The sequence below is a fragment of the Prunus avium genome, chromosome 7, assembly GCF_965620075.1.
Source record: "Prunus avium chromosome 7, drPruAviu1.hap1.1, whole genome shotgun sequence".
In the NCBI taxonomy this organism is placed as follows: Eukaryota; Viridiplantae; Streptophyta; class Magnoliopsida; order Rosales; family Rosaceae; genus Prunus; species Prunus avium.
The window spans coordinates 25,078,901-25,096,507 of record NC_142290.1 but is presented as its reverse complement, the minus strand read 5'-3'; the positions used below and the strand labels follow the sequence as shown (position 1 = coordinate 25,096,507).

At 37.0% G+C, this 17,607-nt stretch overlaps 2 protein-coding genes across 2 annotated transcripts; one reads left to right on the top strand and one right to left on the bottom strand.

The window, feature by feature from the left end:
* Nucleotides 1-298: 298 nt before the first annotated feature.
* Nucleotides 299-6,648, bottom strand: LOC110744287 (uncharacterized). Its single transcript, XM_088244741.1, has 5 exons — nucleotides 6,384-6,648; nucleotides 5,430-5,493; nucleotides 3,114-4,531; nucleotides 2,565-2,815; nucleotides 299-1,223 (listed from the first exon to the last, which is right to left on the bottom strand). Exons 3-5 carry the CDS (start codon nucleotides 3,379-3,381, stop codon nucleotides 456-458), a joined length of 1,287 nt encoding a protein of 428 aa, XP_088100867.1. The 5' UTR covers nucleotides 3,382-4,531; nucleotides 5,430-5,493; nucleotides 6,384-6,648; the 3' UTR covers nucleotides 299-455.
* Nucleotides 6,649-10,132: 3,484 nt separating this feature from the next.
* On the top strand, nucleotides 10,133-12,872 carry LOC110746667 (protein TEEBE-like). Its single transcript, XM_021946909.2, has 3 exons — nucleotides 10,133-10,233; nucleotides 10,504-11,001; nucleotides 11,872-12,872. Exons 1-3 carry the CDS (start codon nucleotides 10,137-10,139, stop codon nucleotides 12,396-12,398), a joined length of 1,122 nt encoding a protein of 373 aa, XP_021802601.2. The 5' UTR covers nucleotides 10,133-10,136; the 3' UTR covers nucleotides 12,399-12,872.
* Nucleotides 12,873-17,607: the final 4,735 nt, after the last annotated feature.

The window sequence follows — 17,607 nt, the reverse complement described above, 5'->3', positions numbered from 1 at the left end:
AACACCAATTTTCATACGTTTAATTAAAAGGTAAAACTGGAGACAGTAGACCAATTGGCCAAGATATTGTGTGACCCTTTCACCCGATTTCGATCTCCTCCGATACATTAGATACTCGCTTTGTCAAAAAAAAAAAAAAAAAAAGGGGGTAAAATCAATGCTATGTGCGCAATGGGAATGAATAAACTTTTTCTTTTATTTCTCTAAATTATTTTATCCATACCGTCTCTAAAAGATTATAAGTACGCTTTGATGTGGTTGGAAGTCTCTGATTGTTAAACGTTAATTGGTGTGACCAAATGAGCATATTAATTGTAGAAAATTGTTGACCATGAAGCGTATTGGAATGTGAATTCAGATATACAGCTTAGCTTATCAAATATTTGACGCAAATTCAAATGGATGTCTCCAAAACCAACAAAAACTAATTAGAGAAGAAAAAAATGTTAAGCAATCTAATGACCATCTATTGGAGTAGTGGTACTATTCCCGCCAGGGTTTGTGCTCTGCGTTACGGGGTCAGTGGGAGACACAGAGTTGAGTGGCTTTGCAGATTCAACTGGCATGCCGAAAGGAACACATTCAGCGTTGTCATCGATCGGGAAACCGAAGTCTGGTAGAGGCTCGTCAAGCAAGTACACTTCCTCTTCCTCCTCCGTTGTGTCCGTTGGAGCCATGCCATAGCCACTGTTGTTAGGTTGTGACACATTGTTGTACATTGGCAGAGATTGAGCTTCAAAACCATATGGAGCAGTGGACTGATAATATTCTGCACTTTCATTGATTAGATAACCATCTTGATCATAAATATTCATGCTGTAAAGCAATGGAATTGAAGGTTCTAGTTGTGCATGCGCCATTGGAGCTAAGGTTGTCACCTCTGGATGAGCTCCCAAACCATTGCTAGCCCAAGTACATTGTGGGAATGATACATTGTTTAATGCATGATCACTGTGATTAGTCATGTGAACGTCGTATTGTCCAGCAAGGTTGGAAGAAGAAGAAGAAGAAGAAGAGCTGCCACCGTAAATATTCGGAGGTGGCGGCGGTAGAGGAAGAAATCGGAGGGCTTGATCTTCTTCAGCTTGTGATCTCGTGGTTGATGGATTTGTCCCATGTTCTCCAACATCATTAGAAACTATTTTCGCTTCATTTCTTGTATTTTGCTTGCTGTTCTTGCCCCTCGAGGTTTCGTATACCTTGCATAGAACGCAAGCCTCAAACTGCACAAAAGTAAAAGGCAAATAATACCTTGTTAATCTCACACGAGTCTTGTAATTAATAGCGTAGTGTCGGATTCATTAAATGAGTTAATGCTACACTTACCACATTTTTATCCCACTTTTATGTACCACATGATGTGGCATGTTCATATCATATGCCACATTAATGAAATCAAATGAAGTGTATTTTAATAAAGAAATTTTAATTATCGGTGATTTTTAAGTGTTGATAAATCATAAAAGAGAAGAAAATGTTAAATAAATTGAGTGCTGCTAAACGAACCCTAAAATTAACTGAGTACACTTTACTACTAAACTATTTATTGAATTACTAATTTACCCTAATATAAAATGACCAAAAAGATAAAATAATATTGGTATTTATTGTTTTGAATCCATGCCTTCCAACAAATTGACTTAATTTTTAACAAACAACACGGAATCCATGAGAAGTGTATTGATCCAAGTTGATTTTTTTATGCATAAAACTTAAACAATCAATAACACAAACCAATTCATGCTGAAATATTGGAAACCCACACCCAAAGAGTTCTCCGCTGCAAGGTTGGAGGTTAGGAGAGTCTGAGACTGCCATGGTTGAGGGAGAGGAAGCGTTCAAAATGCCTATTGATATTTTACATTATTTTCCATACGAGTTAACAGTGTTTGTGTATTGTTAAAGGTGGAGAGACGTGTCAAAATTTTAGATAAAGGACATGAGGAGACAGCAGATCTCAACTCCCCTGAGATCCTATTCTCTACGCCACCCCCCTTAACAACCCTAGTCACCATTTCTACTTCAACTCCGATGGCAACTCATTAAAACCCAATTCTCAAATGCAACAATCTAATCCCAATCCCAATTCAGATGTTTCCAAAAAACATATGGTGGTCGTGGTGGAGAACTGCAATTCCAGGTGGTGGTGGTCGCACATGAGAGAGAGAAAAGAAGAAGAAGAAGCAGGAGAGAGAGAGTTTTTTTGTCAAAATATTATTTTATTATTATTTTACTGTAATTTTTTATTTTAAATACTTTAAAAGATTAAAAATTAAAGAGGGTATACCATGGGTATTTTTGGTAGTTAAATAGGGTGTACTTAGTTAATTTTACATTTTAATTTAAACATTAGGGTGTACTTAGCTCATAGGGTGTACTCAGTTAATTTTAGGGTTCGTTTAGCAGCACTCAATAAATTTAATTGATGTGGCTGTCCACCTCATCTGCCACATAAAATGGTATATGATTGTGGTAAGAGTAGCATTATTCTAAATTTAAAGAAGACGTAAATGACGAATATAATTAAAGGAATATATAAGAAGAAAATAAATTATTGTACATACCTCTTCTTTTTTAAGTGTGTATTCGTGCATCATCCAATCGGTCTTTTTTCCTTGTTTTTGTTGTCCTAGATAAAAGACCAATGATTTCTTAAACCCAGTTGAGCCATCAATTTCTGTGATCGGTGTATCCGCACCAGTTGCTTTCCAATATCCAATATTAGCTGTACGGCTGGGACGTTTGCCATTTTTGTACTTCCGTTTCCTTGTGGTGTAGAAGAACATCACAGGGTCTTCTGGTATTTCAAAATATTCTGCATGTCAACCCAAAAAAAAAAAAAAAAAAAAAGTACATGCGTAAATCAGTATAACTATACTATAAAAATAAGATTATGAAAAATTGGAAATACGTTTAAATACTTTTCGGAGTTTCGACACTACTAAAACAAGGGACACGGGTATTTGCGTTCACAAAATAGAGTTTGTATTGACACTTTTTTTATGAAGATATGTACATGTCATTCAAATTTTTTTATAAAAAAAATTTGTGGAAAAATTAACAATTAATTAAAGAAAATGATGAGGGAGAGAGAGAGGGAGAGAGAAATAAACCTGCAAGCTGCATTGGGGTGAAGTCATAGATATCAAGATGAATGATTCTACTGTTATTCCAAGTTCTGTTTGTCAAGTAAAACACAATCAACTCTTCATCAGTAGGACAAAACCTCCACCCCGGTGGAATCCCCATGGAAGCACGCTCTTCCCTCATCATCATCATCTTCGTCACCATATCACGATGACGACGATCATTATCAACATCATCACCATACAAGGCTGGAGCCTTGCCTTTGTTAGCAGCAGGGTTACTAGTACTAGCCATATCTCAGGCTCCTAAAGTCGCTTTCAAGTTTGTTGATTATGATTAATTAATTTGGAATTAAGACACTGCCTCTCTACATATATAGTACTATTGGAGAAGAGACAACTCCTAATCTCCTCCGGTCTAGGAAATTATTCATGTAATTAGTCTGATTTCATAGTCCTTCTTCGTGTTGAACACTGTTTAATTTGTGAAATTAATTTAAGTGTGCATGTGTTTAACTTTGTAATGTCTATCGGATATATATGACAGCTAGCTACTTCATAATTTCCTTTTGATCAAGAGAGAGTTTCTTGGAAACCCTAACCCATACTAGCTATAGCATCTCCTTTTGGACAAGGATTTGGATTTCATATTTTTGTTTTTTTTCGGACATAGATAAATTTGAAGATAAAAAAAAACCCCAGGATTTGCGGGTTTTTGCATGATGTGCAGATATTAGTTTTATTGAAAAAAAAAATCAAATTATTTGATATACAAGACCATATACAGCTAGGCATGCATGCTGATAGTAACTGGATAAATATATAAAATAAAACTTGGAATATTAAAATAAATATATAAAATAAAATAAAAAACTAATTCTACGCAGGGCTTAAATTTGTTATAGATATTCCGACCAAATTTTTTTTTTGTTATAAATATTAAATGGCCTCCGAGATCTGTTTGATGGTTTTAACTGTATGTTTAGGAGAGAATAACTCTAATATAATAGGGATAGCAATTTTTAATATCCCGACCAATAACGTAATTGACAGGACCCAACCCAAATTCCACTTTGGAATCCGAGCCGAACCCTGTGCATGTCCGACACCTGGCAAGTGCCGAGCACAAAAGACCTAATTGCCCTTCTAGTCAAATTTCAACTAAAACTGAGGTTTGACTTTTGACGAAAAAAACTCAGCATAGTCTCCCCTACAATTAGACCAATCCCAAGATTACACCTGTCAAACATGTATAAGAATATACACCAACTGCCAGCATACAAAAATTTACATACTAACAGTTAGACAAGTGTTCTAGGGCAATATCAGAGCTCTACACAGATTATGTTACAAGTATAAATTAATTAAACAAGGTCCTACTTTGTCAAGGAAGGTGGCGGATGATGGACTCGGCCCGGTGGTGGCTTACTATGCACGCTTACTGCCTGGGGGCGCAAAACATTAAAAGGGTGAGTTGACAAAAAACAAAGTTTAGAAAAATAGCATAAGAACATACTAACCCCACTGTAAAAACTGTTATAAAACTAACTCATTTCTTATATAAATACGCGTACTGGAATCACTACATTCATATATATAATCAATCACATACTTGACCAAACATTAAATCATTGAAAGCATTGAACTCAACTTTTAATCTACCACCTAGGTGTACCCATTTATAATTCCGTCAATTCCTTTAGTTTTCGTCAATTCCTTATAATCCGTCAATTCCATCCTTGTGCCACCGGAGTGACACGTCCTAGCAGACCTCGGGAAACACAAGGTCACCCGAGCCGCAATCCTAGCAGAATTCAGGGGACACTTGGTCGGCCTGATCCGCAATCCTGGCAGAATTCAGGGTCACTTGGTCGGCTTGATCTGCAATCCTAGCACCACACGGTTCGAGCGTCCCCGAGACTCGTGGGGCTGTGTCAAGCATGCTGACCTACCCGAAGGCAACTGGATGTCCGTCGACATCAATAATACCGAAGGCAACTTTATTTCCGAGGCAACATTTATTCTACTAAAGGCAACCTTGGGTACCTATGGTGGCTTAAAAATAAATGTATATACATATATATATAATTCTGAAAAAGATCAAAGTTTATAAAACTACTTATAAAACTATTCCTTAAATCCTGCTGCCATTTAATCTGATAATACCTCAGTTCTGACTTTCCAAATCCCTTTTTAAATGTTCCATTAGGCAGCAAATAAATAAACAGAAAGATTTAAATCTATCAAGTCATGCTAGGAAAGCTGTATTCAGTAAAACTTATTTAAGATCAAATAATGAAATTAAAATGCATAAAACATTTATAAAACAAACAGTCCACTCACAGGTGCTCTGAGCTAGCTGGACCTTTTGAAGGTCCCTCCTGCGGGTCAACTGGTGCCCAGGTGCCTGTATAACCATCATAATATTTTATTAAAAACTCTGCTCAGTAATATAATATTAAATTAAAAACTCTGACCCCCGGCTCCTAAAAGTGTGTGCATCACTTTAAAGGTCATTCCTATGCCCATATTAACTTTCCTCTCAAAGGGCACGACTTAGAAATAACTCGGGACTCAAAAGCGATAAAGTCCCCAAAAGTCAACTCGGGACCCAGTGGGGTCCACGACCTTAGAATTTCGATCTGATCATTCCTAGAGGTTCTGACAAGCCTAGGACACATGTCCTGAAAGTTTGGTCTCGATCGGACGGTCGGATTGTTCACGATCGCACGATCAGACGGACGAACGATTTCCCGTAATACTAACCCTAGGGTTGGCCTTTTCGGAGCATCCAGGATTCCGATTTACGATCCGTCAAATCTTACACGATCCTGAAATTAACTAGAACAACATACTCCAGTTTGACTACAGTCCAATGGTCTGAACGTATTGAACCCGGAAATCACACACTATGCGAGATCCGTTCGGGGTTCAAACGTTATCCAAATTGAGATCCGCGAAATCCTACGCGCTCGTGAGGACACGAGCATCATTCTAGGACCAAGAGTGGCTCCTGTAAACTGGCCCACGCGCCGGCCGCGCGTGGGGTGTGCCTAACAATTTCCGGTGGCCGGATTTTCTCCAAATCGTCGGCCCAAACTCCTATCCTAGGTAATACACCCTATTTGGAACCACTTTTGTTCTTGGACTATGGCCAAAAAGTGGCCGGAAACGGCTGGAACTGAGCTCTCAAAGTCGGCAGAATTTCAACTCAACAATTAACCTATCAAACCTCAAAATCTTTCAAAACCTACCCAACCATCAGCTAGAACATGAAAATCAGTCGAAAAACCATACCTAATTCGTCCGATTTGGTGGCCGGAGGAAGGAGAACGAGGGTTTGGAAATTCGGAGAAAATCTGGCCGAAAACCATGGTTTTCCGGCGAGACCCGTGCTGCTGACGGTCGGGGAAGGCGTCGGACGGCTGGGGGAGGTGGCGCCGGTTCATTCTTGGCCTGTCCGGCGTGCGTGGTGGTGGTCGGCTGGAGCACAGTCGGGGGAGAGAGAGAGAGTGAGGAGAGAGAGAAGAAGTCTGGTTTTAAAAAAAAATCTGACTTTTTCCAAAATTTCAATTATGCCTTTTTTACGTATTTTGCTCGTAATTTCTTCGTTACAAGTCCGATTTGAGTCCACTACGTGTCTACGGACTTGTTTTGTCGTGCTCTACGCAACAGTACAAGTGGATTTCCAAAATTCCTTCCTTGTCAAAAAGTCAACTTAAAAAACCTAATAAAATATTCTAAGGGTATAATTGTCTTTTCCTCTATTAAATTATTAATTAAATATTAATTAAGGTATGAGTTGTTACAGTAATGATACGTAGTATAATTTTTTCATGTGTCATTATGTTATTGGTTGGGAATAACAAAACAATGCTACCCCTTTACATGTCAATTTTTTTAGTATGTCTAGCCTCTATGATCATCCAAATGGAGCGACACACACAGTTGCCTCAGTTATTACCTGACATTGAGGTCTTCATAGATAGAATTTGCTTGCACCTAGTTGGTTATTTAAGTTTCTATTCGCCTTTAATAAAATTCTTATCCTTTGACAAAAAGAAAGAATAATGCCCTAAATAATCCAATAAAGATTTTAATGATGTACTGATGATATTCTTTATTGGTTAAGAGCATTTACCCCTAGTAAATGACCCATATGTACTGATTTGGAACAATTGCTCTCCTATGCAAGGTTCTGGGTTCGAATCCTAGCATCTGTGTAGTGTGTATAAGTTGAGTATATTATCAACCCTCTAGATAAGAAAGGTCCTTAAAAAAAAGAGCATTTACGCCTGCATTTCAGTTCCTAGTTTGGATTCCTTCTCCCTTAATATTAGTTATATTAAAAACAATTTTAAAGACTAAAGTCATTGGTCATTGGGCCGTTCCTAACATGGGCTTGACCACTCTTGAATGTTGGGGTTTTCTAGACATTACATCGCAACTTGGGCTATTGACTTGTAAACTATTATAAAATTGTATCTTTTTAGGTGGGGCGAGGGACAACAAAAGTAAATATACCTTGAATCATCCTAAAAGCCAAAATTGCATGAAATATACTAATCTAAGTGAAATGGAAGTTCATGCATCCACTAAATTGTTAAAGTGGTATCCTACAAACACGTTAGGAAACCTCACTTAATTACCAGAATTTTAAATGCGGGTGCCCTATTAGTGTAGTGGTAAGGAGTTTTGTCTCCACTCAATTGGTCCTGAGTTTGAGATCTGGCATTGTAAATTTTCAACATAATGTTGCCTATACTAGAACCTACGGAAATGTTGATACTTTTTATACTAGTGGTAATGTTGCCTATCTAGAACCTACGGTATATGCAGTAGGAGGTGACTTCGGTTGGAATGTACTTCCAGACACTTTCTTTTCTTGGGACATTTATTCTCGTTGGGCTTCACAACATAAATTTTTTGTTTCGGATATACTAGGTGAACTTCCCTAGCTCTAAGCAAACAAATTAGCTTTGTTATTACTGAAGAAAGGAATGTTTGATCCGTCTAATCAATTCATCATACTTTCTTAATTTTCGACCAAAAAAAAAAAAATCATACTTTCTTAATCTTTCATTTTCTTTATTATATACAGAATGTTTAGAATACTTTATGCCTTTTTTGGTTGATTAATATATATATTTTATCAAAGAGAAATTTACTTCATTAGATAAACTTCAAGAGTATAACCAAAGACATCAACATGACATCTAAAGCATCAACTCCAAAAGGGCAACAAACTAATAAGTTAAAAACAAAACTAAAGCGGGCAAAAGCCGCACTAAAACTATTAGCCCACATCACCATAATTAACTGTAAGTCCAAACAAATACCACAAACCCAACATAACTTGAACCCTAAAGCAAACCATGAACCCTACCACCTCCACTTGAAGCATTTTTTACATATTCACTGTTTGTACCATTCAAAATCCCATTTGGGTTTTTGTAATTAATTAATCTTTAGAATGATTGTTTTCTTTGTAGATTTCAACAATAAAGAAGGAATACCTAACTTGGTTAAAGTTAGCAAGGAAGATTTCGAACATTGTAATGTTACCAACCCATTTCAAGTGGGGTACAGACGATGTATGTTTGCACTCAATTGTCCAAGCATGCATTACTTTACTAGCATCTACCAAGAGCAATGCAATAGGGACAAAAGTTGGCCATTTATGCATCTTCTAACTCTAGTGATTTACTTTTAAATACTTATTCTTATAAGAGTAGCAGATTAGATTGATTATAAACTCTTGATCAATATCAAATTCTAAAACCTTAGTACGATCATAAGACCATACTTAATGAGTCAAGACGTATCGATGTCTTACATGTCAGCCTCCAACCATAAAGAGCAACTAGCATGGAGGGCAAGGTAGACCATCAGATTGTAGAACAAACACAAGGGAAGAAGGGGGTCTGTTAAGCCAGACCTTGTTGCAATTCTTCCGTCTAGTGATAGCCGCAATGGCGTTAGCAGCCCCATTGCCCTTGCGAGGGATCCACTACCAATCACAAGAGGCAAAATTTTCACAGCATTTCTTGATAGCCCCAATTCATGACTTCTCCCCATTCCTAGTAAACAAACATGCCCTATTTCATCTAAAAACTCAACAACCACGATTAGGGTGTACTGAGTAGTCCACAAATTAGTCCAAAAGGAATTATCTTAATTCCAACCAAAAGAAAGTGAGAAGTAACAAGACAATTCCTTTTTAAGTTTACTTTGATGAAAAATCATGGATCTCCAATCCCCACTTTATTTTTATCCTTTGCTTTTTACTCTCTCAATTTTATCCAATCCCAATTTCTTCAAGTTCAAGGGGGACAGTAAAGCTTAGCACATGGCCTTTAGATCAAAGTCAAATTCAGTACAAAACATGTACATCTTCCGTGCACAAGACTTAAACTTCATCAAATCTAAATTCAAATCTAAGGCGATCCTTCCTTTTCAGTCACAACAACATGTGGCAGATCATCCGGCTCTATTGCATAAACAATAATCTTGGAATTGCCAAACGGTCCAATTGACTCATTTTTCCATTTTCCAAAAGGAGCAAATCACGGCAACCAATAAAATATCATGTGGGCTCCTCCAACAGGAAAAGACCTACGCACATTGAGAACCCTGTTGAAAAAGAAGATTTTTTTACAGGACTTTCTAGAACGGACTAATACACATTTATACTTATTACAACAAATTAAGTATAAATATATATCAATTTCGAAATTAAACTTCTTCAACGGAACAAAGACAAATACCAACAGACTAATTAGTTGTGTCAAAGTAAGATGGAAAAAATCATAGACAAAAAGACGCATCTCGCGGCTAATTTGGTGCCCCTGTTAACATGGGATAGGCTGTTTGCTTATCTTATTTTCCATATGTTTTCCAACTTTAAATTAAATCATAATTAAATAAGGCTCGAAATTAAATAATATGTATAGTTACAGGGACTTGCATTTTTAATTTCCCACTTGGGGCTGCTCGCTTTGTTTTTATATATAAGGGTCTTTCTAGCTCCTCCTTCCACTGCAGAACAATATGGCGCCTTTTTCTCTCTTGCTTTGCTTCCTCACCTTTTTCTCTCTGTGCGCTGGTTATGCTTCTGCTGCCGCGGCTGCTGCTGCACCTCTTGATGGTAAACATTTGTTTCGTTTTGCTTATTTTTGCACACATTTCCTATGTCTTTTTATTTTACAATCTTTAATTATAGGAAGCGTTCTTAGCATTTAAGATTATGTGGGTTTCAACTTTGAAATGCTATGCGAAATGTTGCCTTGGCAAAATGTTTTCAGATTCTAAACTGATATATGTTTACCAACTAGCCTTTGGTCTTGTGATTTTCGGTCTCCGTTTTATCGGAGGAGGTCGTGAGTTCAAATCTCATAAATTTCATCTCTGTTTTCAGGGGAACTCCCAAATGGGCACTTTGAAGAAGCACCCAAGCCTTCAAACTTGAAGAAAACAGTGATCATTGGGAAGTACTCACTCCCAAAATGGGAGATCAGCGGCTTGGTGGAGTACATCAAAGGTGGGCCTCAGCCAGGTGGCTTCTTCTTCCCTGTGCCACGTGGGGTCCATGCAGTTAGGCTTGGCAATGAGGCCTCCATTTCTCAGGATGTGGTTGTTACCCAAGGTTCAGTCTACTCACTAACCTTTGGTGCTACAAGGACTTGTGCCCAAGATGAGGTGCTTAGGATTTCAATACCTGGCCAGTCTGCTAACCTCTCCCTTCAAACCCTGTATAGCAGTGATGGAGGAGACACTTATGCTTGGGCTTTTAGGGCTACTTCCAAGGTTGTTAAGGTGACATTCCACAACAGTGGGGTTCAGGAGGACCCCACTTGTGGGCCCCTATTGGATGCTATTGCAATCAAAGAGATACTTCCTCTCAAGTATATAAGAGGTATGATTTTTTTTCTTTATGATGACCTTTGGTGCTCTTAGTTTATGTTGCTTAATTTGGGTGGTTTGTGATATTTTGTTTCTCTTGTTAGTCTGCATTTCACTGGGTTTAAATATGATGAACAGTTGTGTCGGGAACAAAAAAACTCAAAAGAAAACTATTAAAGATACCCCACATTTTCAATCCGGTTAAGAAATCACATGATATGTTACTTGATATGCATTGGTATGGTCACTTGTTAATTAACCCGTTACGTTGTGTTATCAATTTATTTATATTATTATATCTATATATATAAAGCAAAAGACAGAGAATGGTGAAACATTCAAAATACCAAAAAATACCTTGGTTAATGCAAACATTAAAAATTGAAATTATTAATTAAATGAGGATAATATGGTAAATTCACACTTTTTCATATTTAAAAAAATTAAAATTAAAAGAAAAATCGGATAATGGATTATATTTTTATGGAAAACAACTACCCATTATCTTTTTTAATTCTAAAATAAATTTATTATTTTTTTCAAAAAGCCTCTAGCAGTCGCGGAAGCGCATGCAGAGAGGCTAGTATAATTATTAATATTACATCCATATATATATATATACTGTCACTTAAATATGTTCTAACACATGAATTAATAATACTATATAGTACGGTGCTACAGTCGCATACAAAAATTTGTCGTGATCCGAAATTTATAATACTAGAATCACAACAACAACAAAAAAAAGAAAAGGAAAAGGGGTTCTCAAATTTAAGCCAAGAAATGTTGTCACATGAGTTAGAGATCTATTTTAGTACATGTAGCATTACTTGATCCAAAAAAATATAATTCCTCTAATGCTATCAATCTCTCTAATATGCAGGCACTCTAGTGAAAAATGGTGGGTTTGAAAGTGGTCCTCATGTGTTCAAAAACTTCTCAACTGGAATCCTCCTCCCTCCCAAGGCAAAAGACCAAATCTCACCATTGCCTGGATGGATCATTGAATCCCTGAAGCCTGTGAAATACATTGACAAGAAGCACTTCTCAGTTCCTGGGGGACTTGCAGCCATTGAACTGGTTGCAGGGAGAGAAAGTGCAATTGCCCAAATTATCAGAACCATTCCAAACAAATTCTACAACCTTACCTTCACCATTGGAGACGCGAAGAACGCTTGCCACGGATCGATGATGGTCGAAGCCTTTGCCGGTAAGGAAACCCTAAAAGTTCCTTATATGTCTCAAGGCAAAGGTGGGTTCAAAACTGCAAGCTTCGAGTTCCAAGCAACTTCACCCAGAACAAGAATAACATTTTACAGTGCCTACTATCATACAAAGCTTCATGACTTTGGTCATATGTGTGGACCTGTCCTGGATAATGTCATCGTTTTTCCAGTCTCTAGTCATTGATTAAAAGCTCCTTTTCTTTTCTTTTTTGCTCTATTGTATTCTTATAGAGAATATCTTTAAAGACGAGAGTCTGTGTTTTGTTTAATTCAATCCACATTTGGCTCTTCAGTATGTTTTGAGTCACAGGTCTTAAACTTTCTTTAAGATAGATTATGTGAGTCGTATACACCTTTTCTTTTTCTCCTTCGGAATGTGAGTCTTAAGAAAATGATATAAAATTGCTTGTGAGCACTACGATTTGAATCCAAAGTATTCTTTTTGTTCATCTTCTTTTCTTATTGCCTTGTCTTGTGAGTTTGTGAGCAACAATGATACAAAATTTTAAAAAAATAATTATAATAACAATAAAGCATGCACGCATTTTCCTTTTGTTCTAGGGTCAAAAGTTGCTACTTCACTTTACCCTATGGTCAAAAGGTGTACTTGTACTTCTATATCCCCGTTATTACAAAGTGATCTTAAATTGAATATATATAAAATATTAGAGCATCTTACTCCGCCACGTGCTTTACATACCCAGATTTGTTTTATTTATTTATTTTTTGTTTTCTAATGATTTTTCAGTTTTTAATAATTTTGAAATAATAATATATATATATACGTGACGTGACATGTCAACAATTTAACAAAATTATTAACAGAACTTTATGATAAGGACTAATTTAATGAATCGGGAGGAACCTTAAGAACCTATACTATGTCACAAAAAATATATATAAATAATCAAATGTGATAATTTCGTGAATCTCAATGATCATTTGTTAAAATAAATCTATTTATATACTATATTGTATCTCATTGTGTGACCTTTCGGTCCACTTAAATGGTAAAAATACTAATATTGGAAATAGACACTCCAATTAACATGACTATTACTAGAAAAATATTGCTTCCCTACCTGTAAAAGCGAAGAAGGTACTCAAATATCTGTACTGTTAAAAAATAAAAAAAAAATTGTGCTCGAGGTGGGATTTGGCCATAACCAGGAATATATATATATATATTGAGGGATCCCTTAAATATTATTTAAGGGACATTCTTGCAGAGCTCACTCCATATTGTATTTTACTAATTCAAACCGTCTTTTTTTGTTGTTGTTGTAGATATTCAATCAAAGATCATCTCTACAAAAAATCACTTGGATCCAATATTATTTGACCACTCAATTGAATTATTGAAATTTTAGTACTTTTTTAAAGCACTATCTTTATTAATTTTGTAGGACACAATTGGATGTTTAAACGGTTTTCGATTTGTCTAATTTTTTGTAAGAATAATCTATGAATGTAGACTTAAAAAATAAATGATTTGGATCATCAAAAATAGGAAACCCTAATAATTCTTTTACATAGTTCTGCCTTTGGCTACATCTATGGCGGCCATTTGAACGTCGGCTTTGGCCACACAGGTAGCACTGTAGAAAATAGATAATAGTAAATGTAACTGGAAGGTAAGTAGTACGAAAGTGATGTTAATGAGGTTATGATATTTCCTTAAAAAACAATGAGCTTATTTGTGTAATTTCCAAAAGGGTAAAGGGTCTAAGGCTTAGTTTGGTATTGCTGTGCTTTTAAAAAAAACTGCTTCTGCTGTGCTGTGAAAATAAACAGCTGTGAAGTGAAGCAGCAAAGTGTTTGGTAATCTAGATTTTTAAAAGTGCTGTGAGTATAAAAAGCAGTGTCATAGTGTTTGGTAAACTTTTTTATAGAAGTGCTGTGAGAGTGTATAATGACAATAAAGGGCATGATGAAATTTTTTTCAAAACCTAAAATTACCATAAGAAATAAAAAATGTATAATTTTTCTCCTTTTTGTTTCTTCCTTTCTTCTTCCTTCTCAGGCCCCATTTCCTTTTTTTTTTTTTTTTCTCTCTCCCTCTCTCCTTTCTCTTTTCTTCTTCCTTCACGGGCCCCAATTTTTTTTTTCCTCTCCCTCTTCTCTCCTTTCTCCTTTCTTCTTCCTTCACAGCCCGCCCCCCCCCCCCACTTTTTTTTTCTTCCAGATCTCTGCAATCCTATCATTGGTTGATAAGGAATCAAATATGCAATAATTGGTTTTACCCCACTGATTCCCCAATCCTAAAAAAACCCCATCCCACGGTACCCACCTGTATCTCTCTCTCTCTCCATTGCCCCAAAACACCAAGAGAAAAAACCCAGATCAAGAATTTTAAGAACCAAAAACTCAACCCAAACCCAAATAAAAACTGTGTTGTCATCAAAGAAAACAACAAGAAGGAAATCAAATCCAAATGAAAATTTTGTTTTCCTGTGGTTTTGATTTGAGTTTCAACTTTCCCTTGATTTTGGTTTCCAAGAGAAGGTCAACGAATTGTTGATGGGTTCAAGAATCTATTTTTTGTGAAAATCATTGATGAAGGAGGGTAGATGCTAGTGTTGCTATCGATTTTGGTCCTCCACAATTAGCATACAGATGTTTGAAGATATATTTGGGGTTTGGATCTTTTGTGGTTGGAGTGGATATCACAGACTGGGGGGCTGGGGTTGAGTTTTTTTTAAGATGTGGTTTGAATTTTTGTGGCTGGAGTGGAGAGCTAGGGGCTGGGTTTTTTTTTTGGTCGGAGGGGAAGAAGATGAATCGAGTTGCAGACAGAAGTCGAGTTGCCAAAGAAAAGAAGAAGAATCGAGTTGCAGTACCTTAACGTAGAATAGAAAGTGAGGATAACATATGTCATTTGCTAAAATGAATGGGGGTATTATAGGTATTTTGAATGTTTCATTAATTGCTCATGCATGCTTCCATCCGCAGCAGTTTTGAGAAGCACCTCTTGAGCTGCTTCTGAAATCTGCTGTGAGTCACAGCAATTTTGAAAAAAAGCAGCCTTATCTTGATTTACCAAACACTTTTTCATTCAAAACTTAAAAAATAAGCTGCTTCTTTTAAAAGTTAAGCAACCCCAAACTAAGCCTAAAACCCCCTGGACTATTTGGCTTGTCGAAATGTCCACCCTGAATTTTTTTTTCAGCCAATTTAGCCTTCATATTAAATTTAATCGCCAATTTCACCCCCGCCGTTAGTTTTCATGCAATTTCATCCAATTTTCTGTCTAAATGTCACATGTTAGGCACGTGACTCACTGTTCAATTAAAATTTAATTTTTTTTTAGTTTAAAATAATTAAATTGTTAAAACTACAAAACTGAAGAAAAAAAGAAAAGAAAAGGAGAGGCCGAACCCTATCGCCCTCCATCTCTCTGCCTCTCTCTTAGGCTGAACCCCCAATCACCTAGAATGGGAAATGGAGATATAGGAGCTAAGGCCAGTCAATCGGAACCTCAATCAAACATTAGGTTACCTTCTTCTCTAGGCCGGAGGAGTGAAGATTAGAGGACAATTGCGGAGGTTCAAGGCCCTCGCGACGTTTCTTCTGGAGGCTTTCTTCTCTGCGGTTCTTCCTGATCTCCACCATGTTGTCCTCCCTCCGCCGACGACCCTCCTCCGCGTCAATGAAACTAAGAATCTGAAACCCTAAGAGAGAGGCAGAGAGATGGAGGGCGATAGGGTTTGGTCTCCCCTTTTCTTTTCTTTTTTTCTTCAGTTCTGGCCTGTTTCATCCCCATCCTACCAGCTTCATCGCCGATAGCCCAACAACTACAAAATTGAATTCGCCCCATCCTTCCCAACACCCCATCAACTCGAACCCGCCTATTTCAAAAAATAAATTATCTGCTTCTATGTCTGCAAATTCAAAAACAAAAATAATAATAATTTGAAAACAGAGAATGAATTCAATCCAGCACAGGAATTTTCTCTTTGTGCCTAATGTTGTATCCGGTTAGAGAGAGAGAAAGAGGGCGGATGGGATCTGGCTGGGGTGGTAGTGGGTGTTGCGTAGATACAGCTGCACCAAAGTGGATTCAGTTGCATCCTCAACTTGTGATACTCGCAAGTGCACGAGCCGTTGGTAGTTTAGCATATGTAAGTGCGAGGTCGATTCCACAGGGATTGGTGATTGAATGATCCAACTCAGTTTTCCTACAAAACATAAATGAAAACAAAAGAAACAAAACAAGAAGAAAGAATGTACATTAAGAAAAATAAATTACAACTTGGAGAACATTAAAGAGAGCATTTGAGGAAGAAAGGAGAAGTGTTTGGGAAAAGTGGTTAAGGACATGGAGGCTTTTTGGAGAAGAAAGTAGAAGTAGAGAATTGTTTGAGAAAGTGTTTGGAGAATTTGATGAAGAAAGTGTTTGGAAACTTGGAGGATTTTGGAAGAGAAGGTTTGAGAACATTGGGAATTTGGAAGAGAAAGTGTTTGGGACATGTTTGAGAGCATGGAGAACTTTGAAGGAGAATAGAGAAGTGTTTGGAGAATTTAGAAGAAGAGAAGGGAGAAGAAAGTGTTTGAGAGCTTTGAGGATTAGAAGAAGAGAAGAGAGATGTGTTTGAGAAATTTGGAGAATTTGATGAAGGAATGTGGAGAAGTGTTTGAAGAACATGGAGACTTGAAGAAGAGAATATTGGAAGAGTAAGGAAAGTGGTGTTTGGGAACTTTGTGGATTTTGGAAGAGAAAGTGTTTGGAAAATTGGAGAATGTTTGAGAACTTTGGAACGGAAAGAAAGGTGTTTGTGAAGTGTTTGAGACATGGAGATGTTTGGAAGAGAAGGGAAATGTGTTTGGGAAATTTGGAGAAGGGAGGAGAAAGTGTTTGAGTAGTTTAGAGAATTTGATGAAGGATGGGAGAAGTGTTTGAGAATTTAGAAGAAAGAAAATTTAGTAGAATGATCTCATTACAACAATTGAGAACTACAAAGGGAAACTAAGAGAATTTGAGGGAGAAAAGGGAAGGGAGCTCTAGAGAAGTGCTTGAGAGCTCCCCCCCTTGGGGTGTTCTTACAAGCTTAGAGAACTTCCCTATTTATAGGCCTAGGGGAAGTGAAAATCAGAATTCAATAAGACTAATGCATACAACACTTGAATTATAAAATCTGAAATGGTTGATGCACTTGTATTAGAAAATCTGAAATGGGTGATGCACTTGTATTAGAAAATCTTGAATTGGTTGATGCACTTCACCACTAAATCCCACCAGCAGCCCTAGCTCATCTTCATGTCACCATGACCAAGCTTCCAACCAGAAATGATAGCTCATACCTAGCTCACCATGACCAAGCATCCAACCAGCACATGCTGAGGTCAGCATGACCAGAAACTTCAAGGGCTTACAACTTGGGCTTCTCTTAATC